Source organism: Clytia hemisphaerica, unplaced genomic scaffold, assembly GCF_902728285.1.
Source record: "Clytia hemisphaerica strain Z4C2 unplaced genomic scaffold, Clytia hemisphaerica genome assembly, whole genome shotgun sequence".
Lineage (NCBI taxonomy): Eukaryota > Metazoa > Cnidaria > Hydrozoa > Leptothecata > Clytiidae > Clytia > Clytia hemisphaerica.
This window is the reverse complement of record NW_027104226.1, coordinates 288,464-316,449: the sequence shown is the minus strand read 5'-3', so window position 1 is coordinate 316,449 and position 27,986 is coordinate 288,464. Positions and strand designations below refer to the sequence as shown.

General features: G+C 35.1%; 1 protein-coding gene across 1 annotated transcript; it reads right to left on the bottom strand.

The window, feature by feature from the left end:
• Nucleotides 1–2,888: 2,888 nt before the first annotated feature.
• On the bottom strand, nucleotides 2,889–27,236 carry LOC136815854 (eukaryotic translation initiation factor 4B-like). Its single transcript, XM_067072304.1, has 11 exons — nucleotides 27,152–27,236; nucleotides 23,127–23,273; nucleotides 18,809–19,008; nucleotides 17,894–18,001; nucleotides 8,254–8,332; nucleotides 7,787–7,901; nucleotides 7,201–7,316; nucleotides 5,275–5,628; nucleotides 4,859–4,972; nucleotides 3,948–4,483; nucleotides 2,889–3,675 (listed from the first exon to the last, which is right to left on the bottom strand). Exons 1-11 carry the CDS (start codon nucleotides 27,162–27,164, stop codon nucleotides 3,583–3,585), a joined length of 1,875 nt encoding a protein of 624 aa, XP_066928405.1. The 5' UTR covers nucleotides 27,165–27,236; the 3' UTR covers nucleotides 2,889–3,582.
• Between the last annotated feature and the right edge of the window lie 750 nt (nucleotides 27,237–27,986).

Sequence of the window (27,986 nt, the reverse complement as noted above, 5' to 3'; positions counted from 1 at the left end):
GAATTGGAGAATGTGAATATTTGATTAACAGCGTATTCAACAAGGATCCATTAAACTGAATGTGAAAAATTATTTCATGAATGAATGAATTATTCAGAATCTAGTGTAATCCTAACAACTACTTAATGTTTTTAATATGACCCGAAGCCTAGACTTTACCAGAAATTATACCCCTGTATCACTGACCCGAGAAAATCTAATAGGACAGTTTAGAAAATACCTACATCCCGGGGGTGTACTTAAGCAAGTGAAGGGTACGGGCATGTGCCGCCCTTAAGGGTGTCTTTTTGGGGACGTGAAAGTCCCTGTAAGGGTTGGAAAAACCAGAAAATTAAATTTCAGTCCAACTAAGGGTCGGAAAAAAGGAAAATTTCAACTTTTTGCTCCTTGGAAGATCAAAATTTGGTCAAATTAGTCCCAATAAGGTTCAAAAGTCAAAAGTCGGGCGGCACATACCCGTCAGCTCGCAACCCTAATACACCCCCCCCCCAAATCTACACTTTAACTTCGGAACAGTACAACAATAAGATTTAATAACCAACCCATTCAAAACAAGAGATATTCCTTTTCCTATCATGTAATCCAACTAGCTAAGAGTTTTTTCACCGAGTTATCGAGAAAGGGGTGTAAAAAATGGTGCACGCTATTGAACAAAATCCTAATTCTATTTTAAGAAGATGAAAAAATGTAAGCTAAAATTTAGTTAAATTTGTTAAAACATAATAATAAGATATTAAACAAATTTAGTACCCCTAAAACCCCAAATAGACATCTACTTCAAGGCCCAAAAGCAAGACTATCGCATAAACAATTTTACTCAAGCACTTTATCCTATAGCTCCAACATCAATTCTCCACTGCACGTCTCAGCTAAATTTCACAAAGATAAAAAATTAGATAGAAAATAAATTAGATATTATAGATTCTTTATCGCTCCTAAAAAATCAAAACAACCACTATCAAAAGTTCAAACTTAGTATGACGTCATCAAAACATTCGATTCAAATAAGCTTTTTAGAAGAAGGTTGGGGGTTACAGGAGTTTTAACATGAGAAAATCTACTTCTGTGAGGATAGATGAGGGAGCCGTGTGAACTCAGTTTGTTTGGAAGGTTGAAAAATACGTTTAATGTGTAAATATAGAAAAAAAGAATAAGTTAAAAAAAAGGGAAAATGAAATCTAAATGTTGACTATCAAAATATGGAAATAGTTGAGGTCTACAGCTTTCCCTGCTCAGGCTTCTACTACACGCTTTTTTTTTATAAGAATACACTTTATAAGAATGTCCATGATGAAAATGGCCAAAAAATTAAGAATATGGTAAGAATATTGCCATCATGGAATTTAGCAACTGAACCTAAGAATGCCATTTTTAATGCATTTTAACCTGTAGATTACCAATTTCGATCTTAACCTAAGAATACCGTAAGAATATTTTTGGATGATTTTCGCCAAAAAGTTAAGAATATCCATGATGAAATGAAAAAACACCATTCTTATAAAAGAAAAAGCGTGTACGTGAAAGAATTAACAAAAACTGGTTTCCCTTTTACATGTGAAGACGTCATCACTTGCTTTTGCAAATAAAAGGTTTTTCAACTGGGTTTGTCTTTCCACCAAAAATTTCAATTTAATTTCCTTCAAAATGAAATCACTATATAGGTAAACAATATGAATTAACGGTCAATTTCCCTTTTGTCTATGCCTTTATAATATCAGCAGGGTTTCGTTAGAGCAGCGCATAACACTCTGTCTGTGTGTGTGTGTAACAAACTGTCATTGAAGATGTCCATCGTCCATTCTGACAATTGTATAAGGTTTCATCTAATATCAGTAGTTTGATAGTTATTCATTCAGTAGCAAACAATGTCCCTCAAGTAAATCCAGTTGAGCAACTACGTTAAAAAGATATTAACCAAGCAAAAATAAAATCTTGTGCGCTGTTTGTTGTTTGTGAAAGCTTTTAGCTGTGTGGACTGGCAGTGCAGACGGGAAGCTACCTTCTCTGTCCGTGCATAGCTAGGAAATCAATACAAGTAGCAGCAAAAGAGATATCGCGCGCGAACATTTTTTAACCGCGCGCGGCCCGCTCAGAATCGGAAGAAACAACATGAACATGAATCATGAATATTTTTCTGGCGAGCAGGTCCGCTACGTGAAGCAACAAAAGCCCCTGCGGGGCAAAAAATGCTGTATGAAATTTCTTGATCTATTCAATTACACTCTTTTTCTTTTATAAGAACAATAAAGCTCGAAATCGCCAAAAAATAAGAACAATTTAAGAACAATGCTGAACCTGGAATTACTAAATTTCCTGAATTAGCTCAATAATTACACCCTATAAATAAGAACATGATAAAGACTATACGAGGCGCGCCAATAAAAATAAGAAGAGCTGAGCCTCATCCAAAATTTACTGGTTCTTAAAAAAAAGAGTGTCTAGCTCCCTTTCATCACAGTAATTCTAACTGAAGAGAAAATGCATCTACCGGTGCATGTTTCACTGAAAAACTGTTTCAACTTGGAGCATGGAATAGACTAGTCGTATAATATTACTAAGAATTGTTTGTTCCGTAAAATATCTTTTAGTCTGTTTGCCTTTCTATGTAGACGTATCAGTCAGTCAGTCACATTCAAAGCCCCGAAGGTGCTAGATTTGAAATTCCCGGACGGGATAAGAGGACATTTATTTCCCATCCAAAATACGTGACCCACGTGGTTTCCACACAAAACAAAGAAAGAGCTAGATTTAATCCGTCATTCTAGATGCAGTGCAAATCTAAAGGCTTCACTTTTTCTTGCTTGAGAAAGGTTGAATATGTCAGTCAGTCAGTCAATCATTCAGTCAGTCAGTCAGTCAGTCAGATAAATTATTTGAAACAATTATGATTAACACAAAAAAGAGTTCCACAGGTTAATTATCTTTTTCATTCATTCCTCCTTCTTAAAAAATTACAATAATACCTTTTGGTTTTTCAAAAAATAAGGAAATAAAATCATTCATTTTTAAAAGGCTAACTAAAAATAAAAACTTGCCCGAAGCAGCGATGATGGTCCGAGAGATTATCATATTAAAACAGTACTAGGAAAAACGATTTTCAGGCCCGCCATAAACATCGGATTTAATTTGAGTTAAATTTTTTATTTTCAGAAACGACAAAAAAAATCTTGAGAAACTTAAAAATCTGAAATAGTAGTAATTATAATAGTAATGAAAAATGTTAAAAGAATATATTGTTTCCAAAAAAAAAATTTTTTTGAAAGAAAAACTACTTATAATATGGCAATGATAAAGTTTTTAAAATATTTTTACTGAAAAATTTTCTTGCACTTGTACTAATATAAATTCCAAAATGTTACTTTATACTTTTGATTGATGCTGGTTACGTTGTTTTATACCCAAAAAAATTGCGCAAAAAATTTCCTTTTTCTTCTGTTCACAAAATAACCAAAGTCAATAATCGTTATAACCAACGTCGAAAAATTCACCGATTTATAAAAAATGATTACCCATTTAAATCTTCCATCCACACATCTTACTTCACAAATTGAATTTTTCAAAATTTTCAATTTCTCCTTCTTTTCAAGATTCGACAGCCTCGTTTTCACTTCCACTATCACCGACACCGTCATCTTCGTCGCCAAGCAACGCGAATTTGCTTGTTTGCCCAAAGGACTTGAAATGAGAAAAGATAATGATTTTTAGATAACAGGCGAGATAAGATTTGCTTTATTGTTAAAATATATCAATACAAAGGTACAAAGGTAAACTAATTTCGGTGTGAACTAATTTTGTCGAGTAGGAAAAACTGGTCGAAATTAAAAATATAAACCACCTCGCCAAGATTAAGTTTTTTAATGATTTTCTAAAATAACCCCTAATTTTTGTCTTTGTTCTTTAGGACTCGAAAAACTTACTTTAAAGAGAACATAAAAAAAATTACATACCACTTGAGCTGGTTCCTCATACTTGGGCGGAACGATTTCTCGATCCTTATCTCGATTCTTTTTCCGTTCATCTGAGCGCCCTCTTCCACGACCTCGCCCTCGGCCTCTACCGCCATCACGGCCACGTTCAGACTCAGGAACAACATCAGGACGACCTGGTTTTGGGAGATCTTTCCGTAGACTCTCGTCACGCCAGTTTTCAGCTGTGTTATCTTCTTCACGAGGTGGCCCACGCGGCTCTCTGCGGTCGTCTCGGTCGCGAGGAGGTCCGTCGTCTCTTCGGTCATCACGGTCGCGTGGTGGTCCGTCTCGACGTGGTCCGTCTCGACGGGGTCCATCTCGACGGTCCTCGTCACGATCTTGACTTTCTCGCTTAGGTGATTTGTTGAGTTTCTCCTCAATTTGACGTTCTTTTGCGGCTGTATCAACAGGCCGGGCGCCACCGAAAATTGAAGATGTAGCTTTTGATTTGTCTTTGTTGCCATCGTCAACAGTTCGCGGAGCTAAGTTCAATTTCGGACGCTCTTTTGGTTGTTCTAAAAAAGACAAATTACAGTCATTTATAATTAAAGGCATCATTTAAATCAATAAATTAGGAATTTAGACTATCCTTGGAATTTACCTGGATGCGAAATGGCAAAACATTTGATATGGGAAACACTGAAACATATATTTTTCAAAAGAAAAGTCACGAGTCAATTCTATACCATTCCAAGGAAGGCAAAATAATCATTAACGACAAGCTTTGTATATGAGTTAAAATATAAAATTGAATCTGGTAGGTATGACATCCAAATAATGTTCAAGCTTAGACAACAACAACAACAACAATACTCAAATGATAAATGTTCAAAGAACGATGCTAACTGTTGAGGAATATTCTCAAGTGAAGAAGCCTAGCACATCCCTACCTGGAACAATATCAGGAGCATTTCTATCAGAAGGAGGAGGTGGGCCATCCCTTCTCCAGCTACTACCACCATCGTCCCCTCCTCGGGGTGGTCCTCTGTCGTCTCTATAACCTCCTACAAAAGAAAACAATATGGAGCTCTTAGACTACTGAGAGATAGGAAGGTTTTCAGCTTAGATTCAAAAGATCTGAAACTTTCAAGAACAATCATTGGTACAAAATCTCTTAAAGACGTTGTTTTTGATGCCTCTGACAGAGCAGAATTAACAATGGAATTTGTCAAGTTTTGTGCTCGCGTGGCGTCGGAGGCGGCGAACGACTTTCGTTTTTCTTCTAAATGTATTGTAAAAAATCGATAGTAGATGCGTTAAAATAATATACTTGAAAAGGAAAAAATATTTTTGAAAGACTTTATACCTCTCGGCCCTCGATCATCGAATCCTCTTGGAGGTCCTCTGTCATCGAAGCCCCTTCTTGGTGGACCTCTATCGTCGAAACGGTCCCTTGGCCCTCTGTCGTCGTAACGATCTCTGGGCCCACGATCTTCAAAGCCTCTTGGTGGTCCACGGTCATCAAACCGGTCCCTTGGCGGTCCCCTATCGTCGAATCCTCTTGGTCCACGATCATCAAATCCTCTTGGCGGTCCACGGCTGTCAAATCCTCTCGGACCTCTATCGTCGAAGCGGTCTCGTGGGGGTCCCCGATCGTCGAAGCCTCTGGGTCCTCGGTCATCAAATCTGTCCCTTGGAGGACCACGATCATCTCTCCTCCCTGTAAATTCACAAAAATCGTTTTATTTTAATCTTATAAATAAAATCTTATAGAGCTATAAATATTGCATATATTGCTTGATTAATACTCGTTTTCAGGATATGCTGCTCATCATCTTTGGGTAGAACATTATTCTTACGATGGCTAATCAACAATGAAAAATTTATGTAACGCTAGCCCAGCATTAAGAGACATCTCCGTCTATCACAGGCTTCGCATAACCGTAAGAGTATACGGATATAGGTAATCTATGAAAAAGTCGTTGCAGTGCAAATCTTTCGAAAATTTAAAAACCCATTTTCCCGTGGAAATAATTGACGTTTTTTGGTTATTTGGGACCCTTGGGGCACAAGGTACCTGTTGACCGCAAAAATTTCAAAATTCTCGGGGGTAAAGGGACAAAATTAGGGGTAAAGGGACCGAATGACGTCACAGATTTGGAAAAAACTTCAAAATGCGATATCTCGAGTTTGAGAAGGAGTTGGGAGGTCGTTGACCCCTCATTGGATCGAGAATTCTATGAGGAATAAGTTGGGAGGGGGTACGAGGCTTGAGAGTGAATTTGAAATTTGGCAGAATTTTTAGGCGTTTTCACTTGACGACGTCATCAAAACAGGAAAAATGCGATATCTCGAGATTGGAAAGGAGTTAGGAGATGGTTGACCCCTCATTGGATCGGAAATTCGATGGGGAATAAGATGGGAGGGTAACAGTGGGTATATAGAAACTTTCTATACTAAATATATTCAAAATGAGGCATTTTAGATCCCATGACGTCATCAAAAACTGAAAAATACGATATCTAGAGTTTGAGAAGGATTTAAGCAATGATTGACCCCTCATTGGATCGGAAATCATCATGAGAATATATTTGGTCAATCTCAAATTTTGCCAAGAGGGGTTGATTCGAGTATGAAAGAGGGATTTCGTGCAGTTTTAAAACAAAAAATTTTATCGTCTTTCGAAAATGCAGTTACTATTTGGTCTTTTAAGTCGCGTTGTCGACCCCAAATTCGTAAATACAGCAACATTTTTTATATATTTTCCATTCTTATACACTGATGATATATTGACGCTCTCAATTTGACGTTTGACTGCTCAATAAGTTCCCGTTTTCGATTAAATTGAAATCGCTTGCAAACTTACTGAAGAAACTCTCACAATTGAAGATTTATTATTTACTAAGCTTTTATTTACTAAGCTTTTATTTACTATTTCTGGGGAAGCAGGGTGAAGAACTCTCATTCTCTTATTCCATTTGAAAAATAAAAAGATATTTACGATATATGATAATGCAACTCCCGTGGTTTATGAAAACTTATTCGAATTCCCCTTAAAAATAAAGTTAGAGAGCATCAACAATACCATCTTTATCATATCATCCTAAAGGCTTTGCTAAACCGCCGTTTGCGACGACGGGAACCGTCTAGTTAACGCTAATTCTTTCTAACGCAAGTTAAATAACCTCTCTCAATCTGTAAGTGTTTCGTCAATCTGTAGATATTTACGACTTCAAGACACGAAGTTGATTATTCGAGTGATTATTTTAAAGAGATAAGTATGGTTACGTACCCCATCCATTTCGTTCAGGTTCTGGTTCGTCGTGTCTCCTCCACTGATCATCCATGTCTGCGGCACCGACTGGCGGTCTCCCACGGTCGCCATCCATATCATCTCGTGGTGGCCCTCTGAAAGATAAGTAAATGAGAGTCATTAATACCCTGTAAAAAGTGTTTCTTATGTGGCCTTCCAACTGTTACCTTCTAGATATCTTTGATGGGATAAATTTACGCGGAGATCAAATTTCGCGGATTTTGGTGTTATCTGCGAGAAAAGTCCAAATGTGCGAGCCTCTCCGCGAAATTCTAAGATTTTAATCTTATTTAAACTTAATTCTATTTGATTTTGAAAATATGAGCCGAAAACTTGAAAACTTTTGCAACGTATTCGAGCAAGCAAAACTAGATCTTAAGCTATCTTTAGCTCGGAATATTGGTTATAACAATCGGAAAACGCCGGGATCTTTATAAAATTTCAAATCATGAAATAACAATAACATAGTCAACAGTTACGCTAGCATTTCTGATCATAGAAAGGAATTAACAATCGTTTACGGTAAAAATTAACAGTGACACAAAGTTGGTACGATATAACCCACCTTCGATCAAAGCCACCTGGGCCACCTCTATCGTCTCGCCTAATGGGCGGTAAATCATCTCCACCACGCCGCCAATCGTTATCAGTTCGATCGTCTTGTGGTGGCCCTCCGAAACCTAGAATAAAATGCAAAATGGTATTGGTTTCGAATACTATTCATGATATGCACCATTGCAATGTCTTCTGACATTACATCAATGGACCTAATAGCTGATTGGTTGTAAGTGACGTAAAATCAGTCAATACGTCATTTTCAACCAATCAGCCGTTGGGTTCGAAGAAGACATTGCAATGGTGCATATCACGAATAATCCCGAATATATAAAATTGTGTCATTTTGAAGGCCAAGAATTTTAGTCACTTTTGCCAAGTCGATTCAATGAAATTGTGTGAATTTTTCAGTTTTTTTCCTAATTATCGCGTCAGGCATGAAATCTTGTTCTTACTTTTTAACAGCCCTTCACTTACCTCCTCGTGAAAACCCTCCGTCACGCTGATCTTTTCCTGACTCAGCGATATCGATACGAATCGGTCGTGAACGAATTTTCTACAACAAAAGAACGGGAGTGTTGAGATTTGTATAAATTCGAAAAATTTGTATTACGAACTTGCAGTCAATTGATTTGAAATCGTAATTTTGAGCCTTTTGTAAAACGCTTTTACTCACATAATACACATTATCATCAACATGAAAAACATAAGCAATCTGATTAGCTAAAAACGCGTACATAAATGCTGTATTTCATATTGTACCATACAAATACAAAACCGCGTTTAAACAAGTGATACTTTTATGGACCTACCTGGTTATGCATTTAACACATATATAATTGATATCTCCGTGAGCGTGACCATTAAAAAATCATTCAGAACACAAATAGTGACGATCTATTAAAATCAGTCGTTTATTTTCTTATAAAAAAACGTTTCGAAACCAAAATTTTCATGCTCTTGAAATATTCTTTCATATTCAAGACTTCGTGAGGAAAAACAAACATCTATCTCATCAAAAAATTGAGTAATTAGTCTAAGAACATTGATGTATGCTTATTAATAGTGATTCTTATAGATATAGATGCGTTTAAAAAATACAATGATCCAATATTTCACAAAGTTCAAAAAACCCGTTTTTAGCCGTTTTTTGGCCCAAATTTGCCCAAAAACATTTTTTTTCTCGAAAATCGGGCTCCGTCACATTCGAGGGTTTATATTTATGCATCTTTGTGCAAAAAAAAATCATAAAGAATGAAAGAGCCAATCTCTAGAAAAGCTAATACCTAAGTAATTGATAATGTGCTTATAAAAAAATATCGAATTTGGCAAGGTTTTTCTATAAAAACACGCCAAGCAACCAAAATTTCATATCTAAACACACATATTTTTCAAAAGTAGGCTCTCATTAGCAAAAAAACATCCATCTCATAAAAAATTGAGTAATTTGACTAAGAACATTGATGTACCGGGTGATCCACGAAAAAGTTCAGACGTTTCCCGACATCTTGAGGCCGAACAAATGTCCCAAAGTACTTGGAGTTTTGATATTTAGAAAGTAGATATTCTAACTTAAAATTTGAGCTATCACTTTTTAAATTTGACCAACTTTTTCTCTACTTATGAGCTTTTCAAGTCAAAATTCACTTTTCGGAAAGTGTAAAAAACACGTAAAAAAGAGGTATTAAATTTATGCAATCAATTAGAAAATCACTTACAAATTGACTTATTTAACGAGTTTTATGACATTAATAATTAATAAAAACACCTTTAAAAGTAATTTTTGTTTAAAACAAGACTAGTTTTTATAAAAATTGGCGCTTTTGTAGATTTAAATAAATACCAAATTTGATACCCCTTTTTTACGTGTTTTTTACACTTTCCGAAAAGTGAATTTTGACTTTAAAAGCTCATAAGTAGAGAACAAATTGGTCAAATTTAAAAAGTGATAGCTCAAATTTTAAGTTAGGATATCTACTTTCTAAATATCTAAACTCCAAGCACTTTGGGACATTTGTTCGGCCTCAAGACGTCGAGAAACGTCTGAACTTTTTCGTGGGTCACCCGGTATGCTTATTAAATAGTGATTCTTATAGATAAACATGCGTTTTTTGAGCCAACAAATTTTTTTTGCAAAAATCTGCTTGAGCCATCTTTTACCTATGATGGTACCCTACTTTCATGCAAAAAATCAGAAAAAATTAATGATCCAATTTTTCACAAAGTCCAAAAGTTTTTTTTTTCGAAAATCAGGCTCCGTCACATTTTGGCCATCACCATTTTGCACCTCTGTACCAAAAATCAAAAGATTCCTATGATTCAATCCTGAGAAAAGTTGGTAACAGACGAACGGACGGACGGACGGACGGACGAACGAACGAACGAACGAACACAGGTTAATTTATAGGACCTCCACCGGGGTAGGTCCAAAAAGGGTTCTGGTAAGTGAGAGATCGTGTTTTGAACTTTCTTGTTGCTCCGGCCTAGGAGCCTTCAATTCTCTCTTCCGATTTAACAAAAACGGATCACTGATTCCGATAATACTGTGATTTGATTGGCCGAAAAGTATTTAGAAAAAGATGGCTATCGAAAGTGGACTAGCTGACTGTGTAGCAAATACTGGCAAATCTCAGTGAAAAATTGATCATTTTCATCCTTATTCATGATGTTTTGGACATGATTTATGAGAAGTTTGATGGTGCGTTGTACGTTGTACTGTATACTGAATTCAAATACGTGTGTTCTCATGATTTTATGCTGTAAAAATGATCTACCTTTTGGTCATTTTTCATGATGATATAATTGGTGGTTGTCCCTTTTGGATTTTCAAACTTGACAATGAAACTTTCAAACACACAGCCATTGATACACATATTTTTTGTGGTGTTATGTATGGCTGAAAATGATCCTGTTTTGGACTTTGTTATTGTCGTATTATTGTCATCGGCTGGCGACCGTTCCTTTTGATTTTTCAAACCCGACACAGATTTTTTACAAACATATCACTATGACAATTCAATAAAGGATACTGAAACACAGCTCCTGTGTAAATTTTAACAAGATTGGAGAAATTTTCACAGTCAGACAGTGTTATGGCTGAAAATTATCATTTTTGGACTTTGTTCATCGCGGCTGGCGACCGTTCCTTTTGATTTTTCAAACCCGACACAGATTTTTTACAAACATATCACTATGAGAATTCAGTAAAGGATACTAAAACACAATTCCTGTGTAAATTTGAACAAGATTGGAGAAATTTTCACAGTATTATGGCTGAAAATGATCGTTTTTGGACTTTGTCGTAATTTCGTCGCGGCTGGCGACCGTTCCTTTTGATTTTTCAAACCCGACACAGATTTTTTACAAACATATCACTATGAGAATTCAGTAAAGGATACTAAAGTCTATTCACGATAAGTGTGCACTCTATTTTCATTTACCTATAACTTTTGAAGGAATTCTTCAATCTTTATAATTTTGGTATCATTGGAAAGATATTAGTGAGTGGAACAATTTGAAATAAAAAAACTTTAAAAAGATTTTAAAAATGAAGATGAAAATGAAGAAGAAAAAAATGAAGATCTTGTAGAAAAGTGCTATAACTATCATTTTCACTGAAGTAAATCCTTAATCATCGAACGTCATCACTGTGAAAAATATTCTCAAAAATAATCATTCAGTCAAAAGATATCAAACAAAGTTATAAGCTGATTGACGTCTAGAAACGCTGTTTTCTGCAGTTTTTTGCTGTTTTTTGGATTCAATCACTTATTAACTTTGTATCATAACTTTATATTGAATAAATATTTTAATGGAATTTCTTCACAGTGATGATCTCCTAAGATCAAAAAATCTCTCCAGTGAAAATGATAGTTATAGCACTTTTCTACAAGATCTTCATTTTTTTCTTCTTCATTTTCATCTTCATTTTTATAATCTTTTTAAAGTTTTTTTTATTTCAAATTGTTCCACTCACTAATATCTTTCCAATGATACCAAATTTATAAAGATTGAAGAATTCCTTCAAAAGTTATAGGTAAATGAAAAAAGAGTGCACACTTATCGTGAATAGACTTTAAAACACAATTCCTGTGTAAATTTGAACAAGATCGGAGAAATTTTCACAGTGTTATAACTAAAAATGATATTTTTTGGACTTGTCGTAATTTCATTGGCTGGGGCGACTGTTCCTTTTAAACATTTTTCAAACCCGAAACAAGTTTTTTCCAAATATAACACTATTTATTACATACACACTATTGTACCATTTTATTTGGTTTATCCTACTCTTCTCCAAGTATTATCCTAGCAGAAAAAATAATGCTTAGCTAAAAACCCGTGGCTTAATGGGATAAACTTTCGCGGGGATTAAATTTCGCTGATTTCGCGGATTTGGGTGTCATCCGCGAAATTAAGTCTCATGGAAATTTGGAAAGGCCTCATCCGCGAAATATTTCTAAACAAAACTCAAAATTTGTCAAACAAATACTTTTTGAATGTTTACTGGCATCAAAGAAGTGCTAATAATGTGTATTTCAACAACCAAAATGCAAGATTTGACAGTTAAGTCACAAAATCGTGAAAATATTGCCACCCAATAATGCCACCCGCGAAATTAAGTCCCCAAATTTTTAAATTTCGCGGGTAGGCCCAATCGCGAAATTAAATCCTCGCGAAAGTTTATCCCATTAACGAAATTTTATCCAGACACAGCCGGACAATCAAATCAACGGCGCATCATGGCTTCGCTATTGGCAAGTTTAGAAAAAAATAAATTTATAAGAACTTGGAAATATTGACTTCTAAATGTTTATCTCCTTTAGCTCCAATTTTGAACTTTTTAGTTGAGGATGAGTGGGCGGGGGATGGGCTTGGTTATTTAAGCAAGAAAGTGCATGTGTAATCACTTAGAAGAGATAAACTTCCAGCTGGTTTATTTATTCGTTAAGATTATTTCTCATACTCGCTCTGCAATAGATTTATTGCTTTGCTTTCTGATCTGTTCTGATTAGTAGTTTGTGGGCAACGTTCGAACACAACTAACTCAACAAGCTCATCTTTCACATCTTTTAATCTCTAAAGCCGGAGCTTCCGGCGCAGCTGGTTTATTGTATCTTTATCCGAAATTTATTCCCAGAAATGTTTTCGGATTCCTCTCAAATCACAAAAAAGTTGTCAAATAAAAGTGTTTTAATCTTTTAATGACCATTCGAATCATTTTCGAATGTTTTGATGTTGATTTCACCAAAATGCAGAAGAAACAAAACATAGAGAAAGACAAATGGAGAGAGAAAGTTTGTTGATATTTTTCAAGTTGACGATAAACCAGTTATCACACTTTCACTCGTACAATATTGGATATATTTTTCTCGTTCAGAGTTTTCTATATTTTAAATATGACGAAAATACTGAACTCGAAAAATATATCCCATATTATACTCGGTATCGTGTGATAACTACTACTTATATACATTATCATACGAGGCTCAACTCTGGCAAAAATCTATGAAACAAATTACATACAATACAAGCCTAATGTCTAAGAAAACGCTGATTTTAAGTCAATCAGTGAATAAAGTATTAAGAGTATTTTAAGAATATTTAAGCCTGAAAATCACGAAAAAAATAATAACACCCCAGCCGCAGCTATGATTAACTGGTCGTAATAAAAGAACTATGAACATTTTTCATTCTAATAGGAACAGTTAAATTGCATTCAAATATCCGTATAATTGATTTAGTTAAACTGTTTTTCCTTCCAAACAGTATCAATGACATTATTCAAATTTAAGTGTATTCTATCGTTATTCCTCGCTATTCCAATCATGACGTAATATTTCCAATTGCCGTGTCAGCATTTTTCCTCATCCTCTTTAGCATAATTGCTCCCGCATATTCTTTTGTGTTCATTTTCGGGTGAAATACTGCAATGTAAATTCGCCGGAAATAACAAAATATGATCAGAAGGTCCATACTTAATGCAATGGCTATCCAATAAACACTTTCTGCTTGTAAAATATTCTTTTGGAAAATTGCGATCGGATACAGAACAATGAAAATCAAAATAACCATGAAACTTCCGTATACAATTGACATTGTTTCTTTAAATGCACCGGGTAGTCGTTTACCACGGAACGCTTGGATGAAGCAAACAAACTGTAGACAAATTGTGAAACCGATAAGTATTTTGAAATGTAAATCTATATTGCAATGAGATATTTTCTCAAGTTTTCGATGATTGATAACAGTGTCAATCTTCACAGGGTTGGCATAAACCAATAAAAACAAAATGAGATTGTTTACTACTGTCAAAATAATGATGGAAAACACTCCGATTGCTTCTATTTTTTGAACTTCGGCTTTGGTCATTTTCACTCTGGACTGAAAAGCTTTCAAAACTTTTTGTAATCTAAGTTGAATGATGGATACAATGATTGTATAAAAGACAGTCAAAGTCAACAAACGTCCATAACATTTGTAAACGTTTGGTTTGCCGTAAAAACTGAAGAACAACAGAACAAAATTCGAAGCGAAGAAAAATAAGTGAACAAAAGTCATTTGGACGTTAGCCGCTTTCATCATAGGAGTAGTGCGATATTTGATGAAACCCAAAGTCACCACCAAACACGAAAGAAGACCAAAACAGGACAAAGTAATGGCGAATATGGTGAAGGGTTGAGAAATCGATATCATTTGTTCTTTGTAAGGATCATAACAAGATTTTCTATCTTTATTCGAAAAATGCATAGCGGGGCAAGGAATACAGGATCCTGAATTTCCACCTCGTGATTTGAAAAATCCATTTGTACAGGGCCGGCACATCCAACGATATGATTCGTTCCATATTGTAGTGTGGTTGTCCAACTTGGTGTAAGCATATTCTGAACCAGATTGACAGTGGACTGGAGGACATTGACTCAGCCTTTTAAAAGGCGTCATTGCGACTTTCAGTGCTGTAGTGTTTTTAATATTTTCAATTTTACGTCCATTAACGTCAATTCGCAGGCGACGGAAATGCATATTATTGCGAACAACCTTTTTGATGAATGATAAAAAAACATTTTTTGCTTTAGCTCGTTTGCGATATGTCAAAACGAAATATTTCAAGACTTGGTACAATTCTATTGTGTATTCGAGTGTGAAAAGATGATGGTATGGAGAAAGTTTTTCAAAACGTCTGAAAAACATACGTGCATATCCGCCATCTATGATCCGATTTTCATAACGAGTATCTCTTATTCTAATGATCATCCCCGTTTGCGAGATGACACGGTAGTTTTCATTGAGGTACCAAGTTTTATTTGAAGGACCATAATCACTTAAAAACATTGCTTGGCTGATAGACGAGCCGAGGAGAACAATGACTTCAGCTTCGTTTTGACTTTTCACTGCTTCGATCAGAGTGTCCATTGCTGTTTGTTTACCTTTTTGAATGTTAAAGCAAGCTTTACGATTCTTAAGAAAGCTGACATAGTCTGTAAAATATTGATATGAGCTAGAAATTTCGTCCTGAATCAAAACAAAGGTGACATAGTTCCAATCCATAACTTGGACAAGATTCTCAAAAATATTTTTCACGTCATCAACAGCTCCAAGTATTAATGGCAAGACATACCAATTCTTCTCAAAGGTTTTGCTGGTTTTCAAGTTCAAAATCATGATGTCTGTGTCACTCAAAACTTCAGCGATCAATCGAAAAAGATTATTTTCCAAATATGTGTAAACGATCAAAATTTTTGATTGATTTTTCCAACCGTATATTTTCCTCCTTGCTTTTGGAGACGGGTCTTCTGTAATAGTGTATTTTAAGTTCAAAAGAAAATCAATTAAAAGTGATGTCGTGTTCTTATGATCACTACAAACGTCAAAATATTGGTAGAAAAATAAACGTCTATTTTTCATCAACGGGTGAGTAACATCATTTTTTTTGAAAAAGTAATCCACTACTTTATCATGGAATCTTGCTTTGAGGTTTATTTCAGTTAACTGATTGTAATGTTTTTGGTAACATGCTGATCCAATACCAAGTACAAAGTAAGGTTCGCCAATAGGTGAAGAAGAAAATCTTCCATAATTTCTCATTGCTAACGTCAACAGTATCATGATTTTCGAAAACATCTTCTTGAGGTAGAGAGACCTGCTGACTTTTCCATAAAAAGCTACCCCCTTTCGAATAAATATAAAATGTAATAAAGTTGACAATCTAGGGTAATTTCAGGGTATTATTTGTCACCGAAGAGGTCGAAGCCTGTTCTTGAGTTTTACATAAATAGTAATTTCTTTTTTTGTGGCTCGCAACCCTTTTCATATATTATGCAAAGAAGAAATCTATATTTTAAATCCATACAGGGGTGTGGGCGAACATTTCCAGGGGGTAATTCGAGCAAAATTAGGGGGTCTAAAAGAGTATTTTTTCATTTTTACAGGGGGTAAAATATTATTCTAAAATTTTCAGGTATGATATATTTTAAGGTATGAATAGAAATTTTCCAAGGGTTTATTTGAAAATTTTCCATTTTCCAGGGGGGTATCCACACATTTCAAAGAAATATCTTTTGACCTGAAAATGTTCGTCCAACCCCCTGTATGGAAATTTAATGGAATGACCAAATATTGGTGAAAATAAATGTCGTCTTGGTTCTAGGATTTCATGTTATATATTAAACACTCTTTGTTCCTTAATTATGGGATTCAATTCTTTGCTCCTTAATTACCCCTTCCCTGTTTTATTTTGTATTTCTAATTAGTACTTTTGTGCAATTTCCTAAGAAATGGGCCTTAAAATGTTCATTACTTGTTCTCAATATTTTGGTAGAGTAAATATAGAGTAAATATGAAAAAATATTATTGATCATAGAAATTATCGCGACAATTTAAAAAAATGATTTGTGTTTTTTTCAAATTGCTAATGATCTCTCTTTCTTTTGATTATTCCTAATTGATGTTCCGTTAATGTTTTAGCAAATACAAGTTGTTTTATTAAAACAAACTATATAAAAACACTAGCCGGTACCCGGCGTCGCACGCCGGTTTAGCTGAACGCACTTAGTCCTTTGGATGTTGAGAAGGTGGCTTAAAACACGATGAAATCAAAATTAAAGGGAATCAGAATTCTCTTCAGTTAGACTTTATCCTTCCCGGGTGACGCATCTTTTGACCATATTTTGAAAAATATTTTTAAATTGTGTCTAAAATTATCAGAAAGGGCGCCATTCAAATTACACCATACAGGCGACCAGCGACGTCCAAGACGGCTGTGCAATTGAATTCTTTTTAGCTACGCTCGCTTAATTCACAAAATTTCCCTTGTTTTTTTTTTTAGTCCTGCTAAGGGTCAGAGGGCCGAAAGTAGGACGGCAGACCCGGGCTAGATGGCGTACTTAAAGCTTTTCCAAGCAAAAATAACTGAATATCGGAAAAAATATTGTTGCTATTGTTTTCGAAAACTCGCGAAGCTTCTGATTGGACAAGCATTGAAATTCTATTATAATGTAAAGTGACCTAGGTAGGATTTCCTACCTAACTACAGCACACTTTTCAGCAAAAGTACGACATATAGCCCTTCGGGCTTTATAAATCTATGGGCACATCCCCGTCAGCTCACGACCATAGTTCCTCCCGGAAGGCAGCTAGGACACTCAGACAAAAAAGCGTGATAGCGCAATTTTATTTTGCTTTTTTATAAAACCTTCGTCATAACTTTTCGAATTCGATAATGAATGATTAAGATTTACAAGAAACATATTTATCGAAATAGATGTTTTAGGTCTTTTTTACGGAGTCTTGTTTTTTTACCGCCTTTTGAATGACTTATTAATGTCGCTGTTGTTCTGTCTTGTGATTATTATGCGGTTTATTTTATATTTTGTTCTTTTCTATAACAGATTTTGTTTAAAAGATTTTTTTTTGTTTTGAAAAGAATTCGAATATCTCAAATCAAATAAAGTCGTTAATTACATTCGAAAACATAAAAGAAAAGAAAAGAGAGAGAAAAAAAAACATAACAGGCGGTAATTATAATCATCTTTTAAAAGAACAAAAACATTGCCTGCGAAAACGAAAGTGACACACAGACAGAAAAGAGACATACAGACTACGGCTATTTATATATAGATACCTCTCCATTTAAAGCGAGAGCTTTCTTCAGCTGTTCAATTTCATAGAATTCAGCATAACCAAAGCCTTTGGCACGCCCTTGATCTTGAGGTAACCGAATGTTCTCTACCTACAAAGTGTAATAGACAAAGCAATGAAGATAATAATTGAAATTATTGAATAAATCTCGGTCAGATAATGACTTTGTGACACAATACTTTATTTGGAAGTCGTTAAAAATCAAAAGATGTCTCAATGGAGAGTCTCATAATTAAAGGGGTCTTGGAAGAATCAACAAAATTTGCCCTAAATTGGAAAGCTTGTGTAAATTTTCCAACGTAAATGTAAAATGGCCTCTTGAATATATAGGCCATCACTTTGATTTAATATTTGATTTTGGGGTTCGCCTCGTTCACTTTCAGTTCAATGGAGCAGAATTGTTAAATAAACATGAATTTAGGTCAATCAAGTCAAACAAAGGACCACTGCATTTGCTCAGAAGGAGAAAATCCATAAGTCACGAAAGGACATAGTGCGGAAAGGGGTCTGATCCCCCCTTCTTAAATGATCCCCCTTCCTGGCATCCCCCCCCCTAACCTTTAAAAATGCCTATTTTGGACAAAAATAGCTAACAAATATATGGTGAAATATCTTAGAGACTTTTTGACTTAGACTACTCTAACAGAAAACTTCCTTTCATGAAGACCAAATTTCATAACCTGTGCTTGAAAATAATCTACAATATGTATGTAAACCTCCCCTTCTTAAACTATCCCCCTTCTTAAACTATCCCCCTTCCTTGCTATCCCCCTTGTTCATGAAAATTTCTGATCCCCTTCTTCAACTTTTCTGAAGGTGTCACCACCCCTTAAGAAAGGGGGGGGGCGAACTATGAAGGAAAACAGAAATCCATCTATAGACAAAAAAGAAAACTTACGTTCAATCCACGAAAGAGCTCTACAATGTCTTCTTCGTCTGTTTCGAAAGGGAGATTTCCCAAGAAAGCTGTGTATGGTGGTTTACTGGGAAGTTTGGAAAGGTCTATGTCAACTCCTCGTGAAGCTCTGGGAGCACTTGGAAGTTTGGAGAGATCGATGCTTTGTTGTAGTTTGGTTGGCCCTCCATATTCTTCGGCCACTGAAATGAAATGAAATGAAAAAGGTGGTAAAAAAGAAATAAAAACGTCATTCATACAGACTTCGTGGTCAACTTAAAGAGCTCTGTCAAAATTCGACTTATAGATGGACTACAATCAACTCTCGCTAATTCGAAGTCGAACGAGGAATGTTACTTGTTCGAATAACAGAAAGATTCGAATGAATTATAGAGCGTATTTTAAGAGTGTTTTCCCCTTGACGGGGACTGAGAATTAGTTCGAATTATAGAAAGCTTCGAATAATAGAAGGTCAATATCTATCTGGTGAAAACTTCAAGCCTTTGTGAATAAATTTCAGTCAAATCAAACGAGCCAATCAATACGTGATTTTCGGTGGCCGAACCAAGATTCAGCAAATCATATCTAATTAAACATGATCTACAACTGGTCAAAATTTCGAAGTTTTTGATTTTAAGGAATTGTTGCTTTTTGAGAGAAAGAAAACGTGGTCGTAGATTTTGGATAACTAATCTAATTTTAAACGCCTCCCAGTCAGGGATTGACGACTATGATTGATGACTAGAAGGTTGACCTTAGAAACAACAACAGGAAGGTCAGCATACACGATGACTGAAAAGGCTTAACAAAAATTAAGCATTCATTCTTTTACCTCATAAGAACAAATTGCTTTTCATTCAAGTCCCAGTTGCTTATACTGCTACTTTCAAATCTTAAAATTTATAACTTTTTGAATGTTGACCCTATTTAGATTGTGGGTGATGTTCAGCGTTTTTATAACTATTTTTGAAAGATGAGGCTCATATTTTTTTAAACGTGCTTTAAGTTTCAGTTAAATAGAAGACTCTTAGTCTTAAAGGAAACAAGCTCTTAACCCTTTAAGTGCCGATGTCGTATATATACGACATGGGCTATATAGGAGGGCGAAGCCCTCCTGTAATGCCCAGTTTGAGTTAGAAATCGTTATTTTTGGTCGAACTCGTAGGAATTAGATTGTCCTTTATGGTCAAGCAAAAAAAAATTCAAAAGTGAGTCTTTCCATCGAAATTTTAAGCAAAAAAGTCAAAAAAATGCAAAAAATTGACAAAAATTCACTTTTTTGAGATTCTGACCGTTTTTTGACTATTTTTGGTCAACGAATGATCCAAGAACCTCCAAAATTTGGCCCTGTTTTACTTTATTCTGTCTTCTAGTGAATTGATTTGAAATTTTACCACTGGGCACCTTTTCATCAGTTCAGTCAGGTCCGCGCAGCGACTGCTTTAATTCCCTAACCTACCCCCCCCTTGGCCGCCGCCCACCACGCCCTTCCTAAATCGGGCGGCGCCGAAGGCGCCCAAAAGAAAGAAGAGACTCTAAGCTATCCAACGAGCTATATACGAGCTTCTAATTCCTTCTAGATCAGGAGATATAAGCCCTTAAAGTTTGAACTAGTGATTTTTTAAAAAAAACTTAGAAAAAAGGACCCTGGCACTCAAAGGGTTAACGTCTTAACTCCAACCCAAAGTTGAAAGTTTAATTTTCAATTAAAGTCAAATCTCAACCATCTAACAAACAGCTATTAAAATTTGAGTCTTTTCATTCCATAGTTCGTCCAATCATAAATTTTAATAAAAATATATATTAAATTTGATTACATTTTTAATCTAAAGAAGACCACTCTTATTAAATTTTTATTCCAATGTGAGTTTTGGTACCCAAAAATATTGAATAACAAATTATTTTTCATATTCATTAAAGATATTATTTTTAACATCCACAACTTATTCCTTACTAATTTCTAAAAGGTCAAGAAAACTTACAGATAAAGTAAGTACAGATAAACAAGAAAATGGCCGAGAAAATGTTTTTACTTGATTTCATCTCTGCAACCACTGTGCTTTGTTTAGGGGTGCCTGGAAATCTACTCATTTTGTACTTTTTCATCTTCAAATGTATCAAACAAGGAAAAAACTCCTACTATCTATTCATATCGTATTTGGCTGCAAGCGATTTGAGCGTATGTGTGACAAGATTTTTTGCTGTTCTGGTCACATTGTATGACTCGAACTCTACATTTGCGTCTTTTGTTTGTAAAGAAATCTTCTTGCTTCCACTGGCGCTGTCAAATGGGTCGATCATCATTTTATGTGGCCTTGCATTTGACCGGTACCGTAAAATAACTCAGCCATTGAAAAAACAACTACCACGTTGGACTATCCATCTGATGTGTCTGGCACCAGGTCCTTTAAATTATTTAGTGTATATTCCATATGGGAAACAAAGATTTATGGATACAAAAGTCAATGTTTGTCGAAATGGAATAGTCCCCTCCTTTGAGACTCATATATCATCGTTTTTGGTTCATGCTATTTTTATATGTTGCGTACCAATCACTTTAATAACAATATTCAATCTTAAAATTTCATATTTTCTAAAGAACCAAGCAGCAATTTCGACCGAAGGAGATGGAACACAAGATAGGAGACTTTACGAAAGGAATATGAGAGCTTTGTTGACATTGAGGTGGACGGCTCTCTTAGCATCTGTGACTGTCTTTATACCAAGCCTCATACTGACTGGATTATACATAATAAGAATTGTGTACGCTACTGAAGGAAGTTCTATAAAGATAGTGGAAGATGTCATCAATTTTCTGAACAGTGTGATTTTCATTAACAGTACCATTAACTGTGTGGTTTATTGGTTTCATGTGAAAGAATTCAGATTCTTTTATAAAGCATTTATCAATAAAAAGATTTTACGGATACCAGGGGGCTCAGTACTAAAATCTAGGAAATGATGATTTTTAGTGACGTGGTGATATACCCAAAAAACTTAAAAATCCTTTTAGTACCATTGGGTACTAAGATACAAAAAAGGTAGTATCGAGACTAAATGGGGTGGCAATATGTTAAAAATTTTCGAAAACCATCTTAGTACTCATATATGTCTGAGATTTTAGTACTTATATAATGTCTGAGATTTTCGTACCAACCCCTCCTGCGGATACAGTAATTAAGCACACTAAAAATATTTCTTAGTTTATTATAAAAAATCATATCCTATGCCGAATAATTCTCTCAGAATATTAGGTAAATTCATTTTTGGCAAAATCAGCCTAATACTACTATTGTTATTTTTACTATTACTATTTTACTATTTTTTTGCTTTGTCTCCACCGTGAAATTAATACCTTTGTACCGTATGACATGACATCCATGACAATCTTAAAGAGTCTATAACGTGTGTTTATAATGAATGTGCATTTTTACAAAGGCAAACTTGAAACTGGTGAATAACTTTTGAAATGACGGTTCTGTAGATCAAAACTTTTGAAGAATGATCAAAAGTGAAAATGAATCAATTTTGGATTTCCCAGCGGTTTTCGTGAATGCGTGATAATTTTTAAAAAGTTGCATAAAAGCGTGAATTTTGAAAAAAAACAAGTGATACTTTTATGGACCTACCTGGTTATGCATTTAACACATTTATAATTGATATCTACGTGACGTGACCATTAAACAACCATTCAGAACACAAATAGTGACGATCTATTAAAATTAGTCGTTTGTTTCTTATAAAAAAACCGTTTAGAAACAAAAATTTCATGCTCTTTGAATATTAAATCATGCTTTAAATATTCTTTCATATTCAAGCAAGCAAAAAAAACATCTATCTCATAAAAAAAATTGAGTAATTTGAGTAAGAACATTGATGTATGCTTATTAATAGTGATTCTTATAGATAAACATGCGTTTTTTGAGCCAACAAACCTTTCTTGCAAAAAACTGCTTTAGCCATCTTTTACCTATGATGGTACCCTACTTTCATGCAAAAAAATTGGAAAAAATTTATGACCCAATTTTTCACAAAGTCCAAAAAACCCTTTTTTTAGCTGTTTTTTGGCCCAAATTTGCCCCAAAACATTTTTTTCCGAAAATTGGGCTCCGTCACATTCGATGGTTTATAGTTATGCATCTTTGTGCAAAAAATCAGAAAAAACTAATGAGCCAATCTCGAGAAAAGCTGGTAACTAACGAACGGACGATCGTACAACGGTTAATTTATAGGACCTCCACCGGGGTAGGTCCAAAAAGATTGAGTGTTTGTGTGAATTAAAGGTCCGCTGGGGGCCTCTAATAAAGGGTTGAACACTTACAATCTGCTGGTCCTAGGTCATCATCATCAGCCCAATTACTGCTTGGTTTGGATGGCGGCGCAACCGTTGGCGTGTCACCAAGAAAGGCGTTAAGAGAGAGGGTTTGTCCTTTTCCTCCCTTCTTCTTTTTACCTTTTTTACCACCACCTGAAAATAATGTAATATATTATAATAAATAAAACAGAAGCCACAAATTTAAACTTGTCCATATTCATACATATTTCAAGGGCAAGAAAACTCTGATGACTCTGCAGATAATAATACCCTCATCAGTTCCCTTAGCAATGTTAATGACAAATACCAGCTAATCTACTGCTCAAAAAAGAAAGTAGAAAGGAGACATGCTACTTTGCTACAATTTGCTTTAAAAAGGGATATACACCTACCCAGTCCTACCAATCTCTTAATTAATAGCGAGGTCAGATTTAGAGGGGAGTGGTAAAGAATTTACAAGGAAAATTACTCAGTATATTTACGAAGATCATTCCTGCCAAAACTCTATGTCGTGTTAGACAGATTTAGTCTCTGAAGTAGAGTGCAAACTATTTAAAGCATTAGAAGAGCTTTAACTTAAAGTCTGTCCAGATATAATTGGCAGTGGAAACAAGAATGCCTGTAACTTTTGATAGTCAAATATAATTACAGAAATTGTTTTTGCTTGTTTTAGAGAATCAAAAGCGCTATATTTGAATGTATTTTTGGTTGAAAAATTCGCGATTTTTAGCGGTTAAATTTGCGATTGCAAAAATTGAGCTTTTTATCTACTTATGCTATAACTTTCATTTTTACACTAGTGGTAGTTCAAGCTTAGATTAAGAAGTTTGTTAAATTTCAAGGCAAACAAAAAAGTCCTTCGGAAGATATGGGACCTGAAATACCCCTTGGTAGCACTTTTCTGTGAAATATCAAATCTCCAACTTGTTACTAAAAACGGGGGTTATGTTATCTTTTTTGAACAGTGCAACTAAAAGTTGGAAAATGTTTCGGTGCATTGGTATTATTGGTATCATTGATTATTTCGAAAAAGATAAGCATGAACTTATATTGCCTTTGTTATTTTTAAGTCATTAAAGAACTTTGCTAATTCCCAAAACACTAAACACAGTTTGGCTATGATGTCATTAAAAAGATCGTAAAATGTGTTATGATCGAAAAACTGTTATATCAATCATATCACTACCCCCGTTTTTTAGTAATAAGTTGGAGATTTGATATTTCACAGAAAAGTGCTACCAAGGGGTATTTCGGGTCCCATATCTTCCGAAGGAATTTTCTGTTTGCCTTGAAATTTTTCAAACATCTTAATCTAAGGTTGAACTTCCACTGGTGTAAAAATGAAAGTTATAACATAAGCAGAAAAAAAGCTCAAATTTTGCAATCGCAAATTTAACCGCTAAAAATCGCGAATTTTTCAACCAAAAATACAATCAAATATAGCGCTTTTGATTCTCTAAAACAAGCAAAAAAAATTTTCATAATCATATTTGACTATCAAAAGTTACAGGCATTCTTGTTTCCACTGCCAATTATATCTGGACAGACTTTAAATGCATTTTTCACAAGAGCACCCCTATGTTTGCATTTTTCAATGCTGCTGTTTATGAAATTGGGAAAACACAGCACAACAGCACAATCCTTAGTTATCGAAATACTGAGTTAAAAACTGGAGATACTAAGCCTGAGTAGCTTTTCCAAAAACCTTTTGTGGGACCACCCTTATTAAATATTTTTTTAAAAATCTCTGATTGAACTGTTTCAGGGTGGAAGGTCCAAAAAAAAGTTTGGTGTGGCCACCTCTTTTAAGGCTTGTTGTACAACTACAATAGCTACATACAGAAAAGCACTCTTGTCCTGAACTTCACAACCCATGGAGCGGCCCAAACTCTTTCAGGTCACTTGGTAATTTTGAACTTAAAAAAGTCACGACCATGGCCTGAACATGTGTGGGCCCGCCACACATGTGTCGTGTTCGGGCAAAGTTTTCAAAGGCAAATATGTAAAATTTTGTGGCCTAACTTTGCTTGAACATCCAACTTCAGGCCAAAAGAATTTTTCGCTATTTTGGACAGAACATGACCCAAAAAAGTTTGGGGTATGCTTGGGCCGTGGGTTGTTGAACTTCCTACATAGACAGGCATAGATTGTTTTGTAAAATAGATTTTGAAGTATCATTGAGATTTTTTCTCATATTTCTACATATTTCACATTTATATTTGTAAAACATAAGAAGAAGAAGAAAGTTAACTTTTTCTACATTCCTGGCTTTTTAAAACAATTCTCTCCCCCCCCCCCATTACTTTTTCTCTCCTTAGATTTTTGAAAACTAACTTACCCAATCTTTCTAAGTCTCTGGGGGTGTCAGACTTGGAAATGCGTGATCTGATCCTGAAGTGCTATTTTTGAGCGTGTCTGGGAGTAAAACAAACCTATTTTACATTCAACCTGTTTCAACAAAACAAATATACCATTTTCTACCAGAAAATAAAGGTTAAAAAGCTGTAAATTTGAATTTTGGATGATGAAGAAAATCCATGATCGACTGAAAATGCTTGTCGCCATTTTGATTTTCATAGTTGTATTTTACAGAACGTAGTATAGAGTAGAAAAACACGAAAATATCTCCGTATTTTACTTTTCTAATCCACAACGTAAATTTTATAACAAGATCTTTATTCTGGGTTTTCCCAGAGATCTTTTCGAACAATTGCTAATAAATTTCAACGGGGTTTCCCTCTTACAAAGCATTAAACATGTGAAGCGGACGGAAGCCAATATCCAGCCAATATAAATTAAAGAGCTTCATGCAAAAGCTAGATCAAAGAAAATAGACTTTGAATCTTTTTACAGTCAAATGTTTATGTGTTTACCTTTTTTTGAGAAAGAAGAACTGTTGCATCTTCTTATTATTCATGCTGACAGAAAACCCTTTGTTGTTATGATTCGAATGTTTTCTCTTTCATTTGGATTCGAAAAGTAAATATCATGTCTGGGGAAATCCCTCTGATTGGAATGTTCACTAAGAAACTCTTCTATAAAGAGGATTTCACAGTTTTAGCCTCTACAAAGGAGAGTTTTGGAAAATATAAAATTGTTCTGTAAATTACACAATACTATTATGCATTATGCATTATGTTTTATGCATTTTGTACTCATCCATTTTTAGAAGCTTAAAACCCATTTGCCCCAACCCCTTGCAGGCAAAAACGTGTTTATTTATCTCTGAAAATTTTTTTTACACTCAACTTTGGAGCGTGCATTTTCCCGGGTCATTTCTGAGAAGTTGGAATCACCAAGGGCTCTACTATCTCAAAACTTGTCAGATATATTTCAGAAATTAGCAAATTCCACACTCCTTCAGACATTTTCAGAGTCTCAAAAAAGAACCTAACTGGGGCATCATTTCCACATGACTCCCTCAAGACCTGTCCTTGAAAATTCCTAAACTATATTTTTGATAAAGATTTATTCCAGACGTCCGCGCTCGATAGGATCGATCATCGGAACGGCTCGATGACGGATCGATATGTGATGGGAGATCGGATGGAAGATTCAGCCATTAAAAAGTCTTGAGTATCGATCCTTCGTTGATCCATTATCGAGCTAGTATTTCAATCGAGTATATCGATTCGTCATTGATCGTTAATCGATTCGTCATCAAATGTTAATCGATTTGTTATCGATCGTAAATCAAGATCGATAAAAGATCGATGATAGATCGATAAATAATCGATAACTAATCATAAGCTTAAAAAAATCTTGAGTATCGATCCTTTATCGATCTCCCATCCGGATCGTTAAGTAATCCATCGATCACATATCGATCCGTCATCGGGCCGTTCTGATGATCGATCCTTATCGAGAGCGCGCACGTCTAATAATGTTTCTGTAAACTGGAGCTTCCCTGCCTCCCAACCCACCATTGAATTTGCTTGACAGCCAATACACTGAGAAAAAATTTGCAATAGGAGAAGATTTTGTACGAATACGTGATAGTCATCATATAGAAAATCAGAAAAATGTCTTACCAGGGGTGGCCATTTTGGAATAAATAGAACGTGCAAGTAGATTCTTCTCGCCGTGGTTTCAAATCATGACTTGTAGCCAAATAGATCTTCCGTTCGAGCAAGGTGAAAGTACATAAATCAACGCCTTAGTGGGCGTAAAGTCCCGCCCATCAAGAAAGTGTTTACTTGTTTCGTTGTTTTGTCTAGCTCAAGTCTTTGCTAGCTCTAATGACTATCTTGCCTGTACCAGACGACCATGGCTTTTTTCTCGACACCACCGTTCCAGAGATCCTTGGGGGAATAAAAATCCTCAACTTCAAGCCAAAGAACCGTCGTAACCGTAGCTTTTAACTGCAACAAAAAACCTAACCAAAAAAAATTGTCACCGCGAAGGAGAGTTTTGATACACAAATCGAATCAAAACATTCGAAAATGTTCCGAGAGACTTCGAAATGTTTAATTTTTATTTTTGTTGTTGATTGGAACTTCGAGTGTCACTGGTTGGTTATAAAAAGTTAAAAGAGATGAATTTGTCAAATAGAAAGAGCAGAGAGATAACTGCAGTACAAGAACCTTTCATCGAATAACATTGCTAATGTTGGAATAAGATCAGGCCTGATTTATCTCATTTTTTTCAAGGGAATTCTGCATACCTCGTAAAGGATTAAAAATCTCGTTTCGTTTTACATTTTGTAAAACCTCTTTTCCTCTAGATTTGAGAGAAATTTTATTTCATCGACGTTTTGGGAGCCATGAGTATTCGAACAAAATTGCCATTTCAACAAGATTTTTTTCTGCATCCAAATTTGTTTATTTTTTTGGCCACCATCTTTTCTCGTCGCTTATATTATATTGA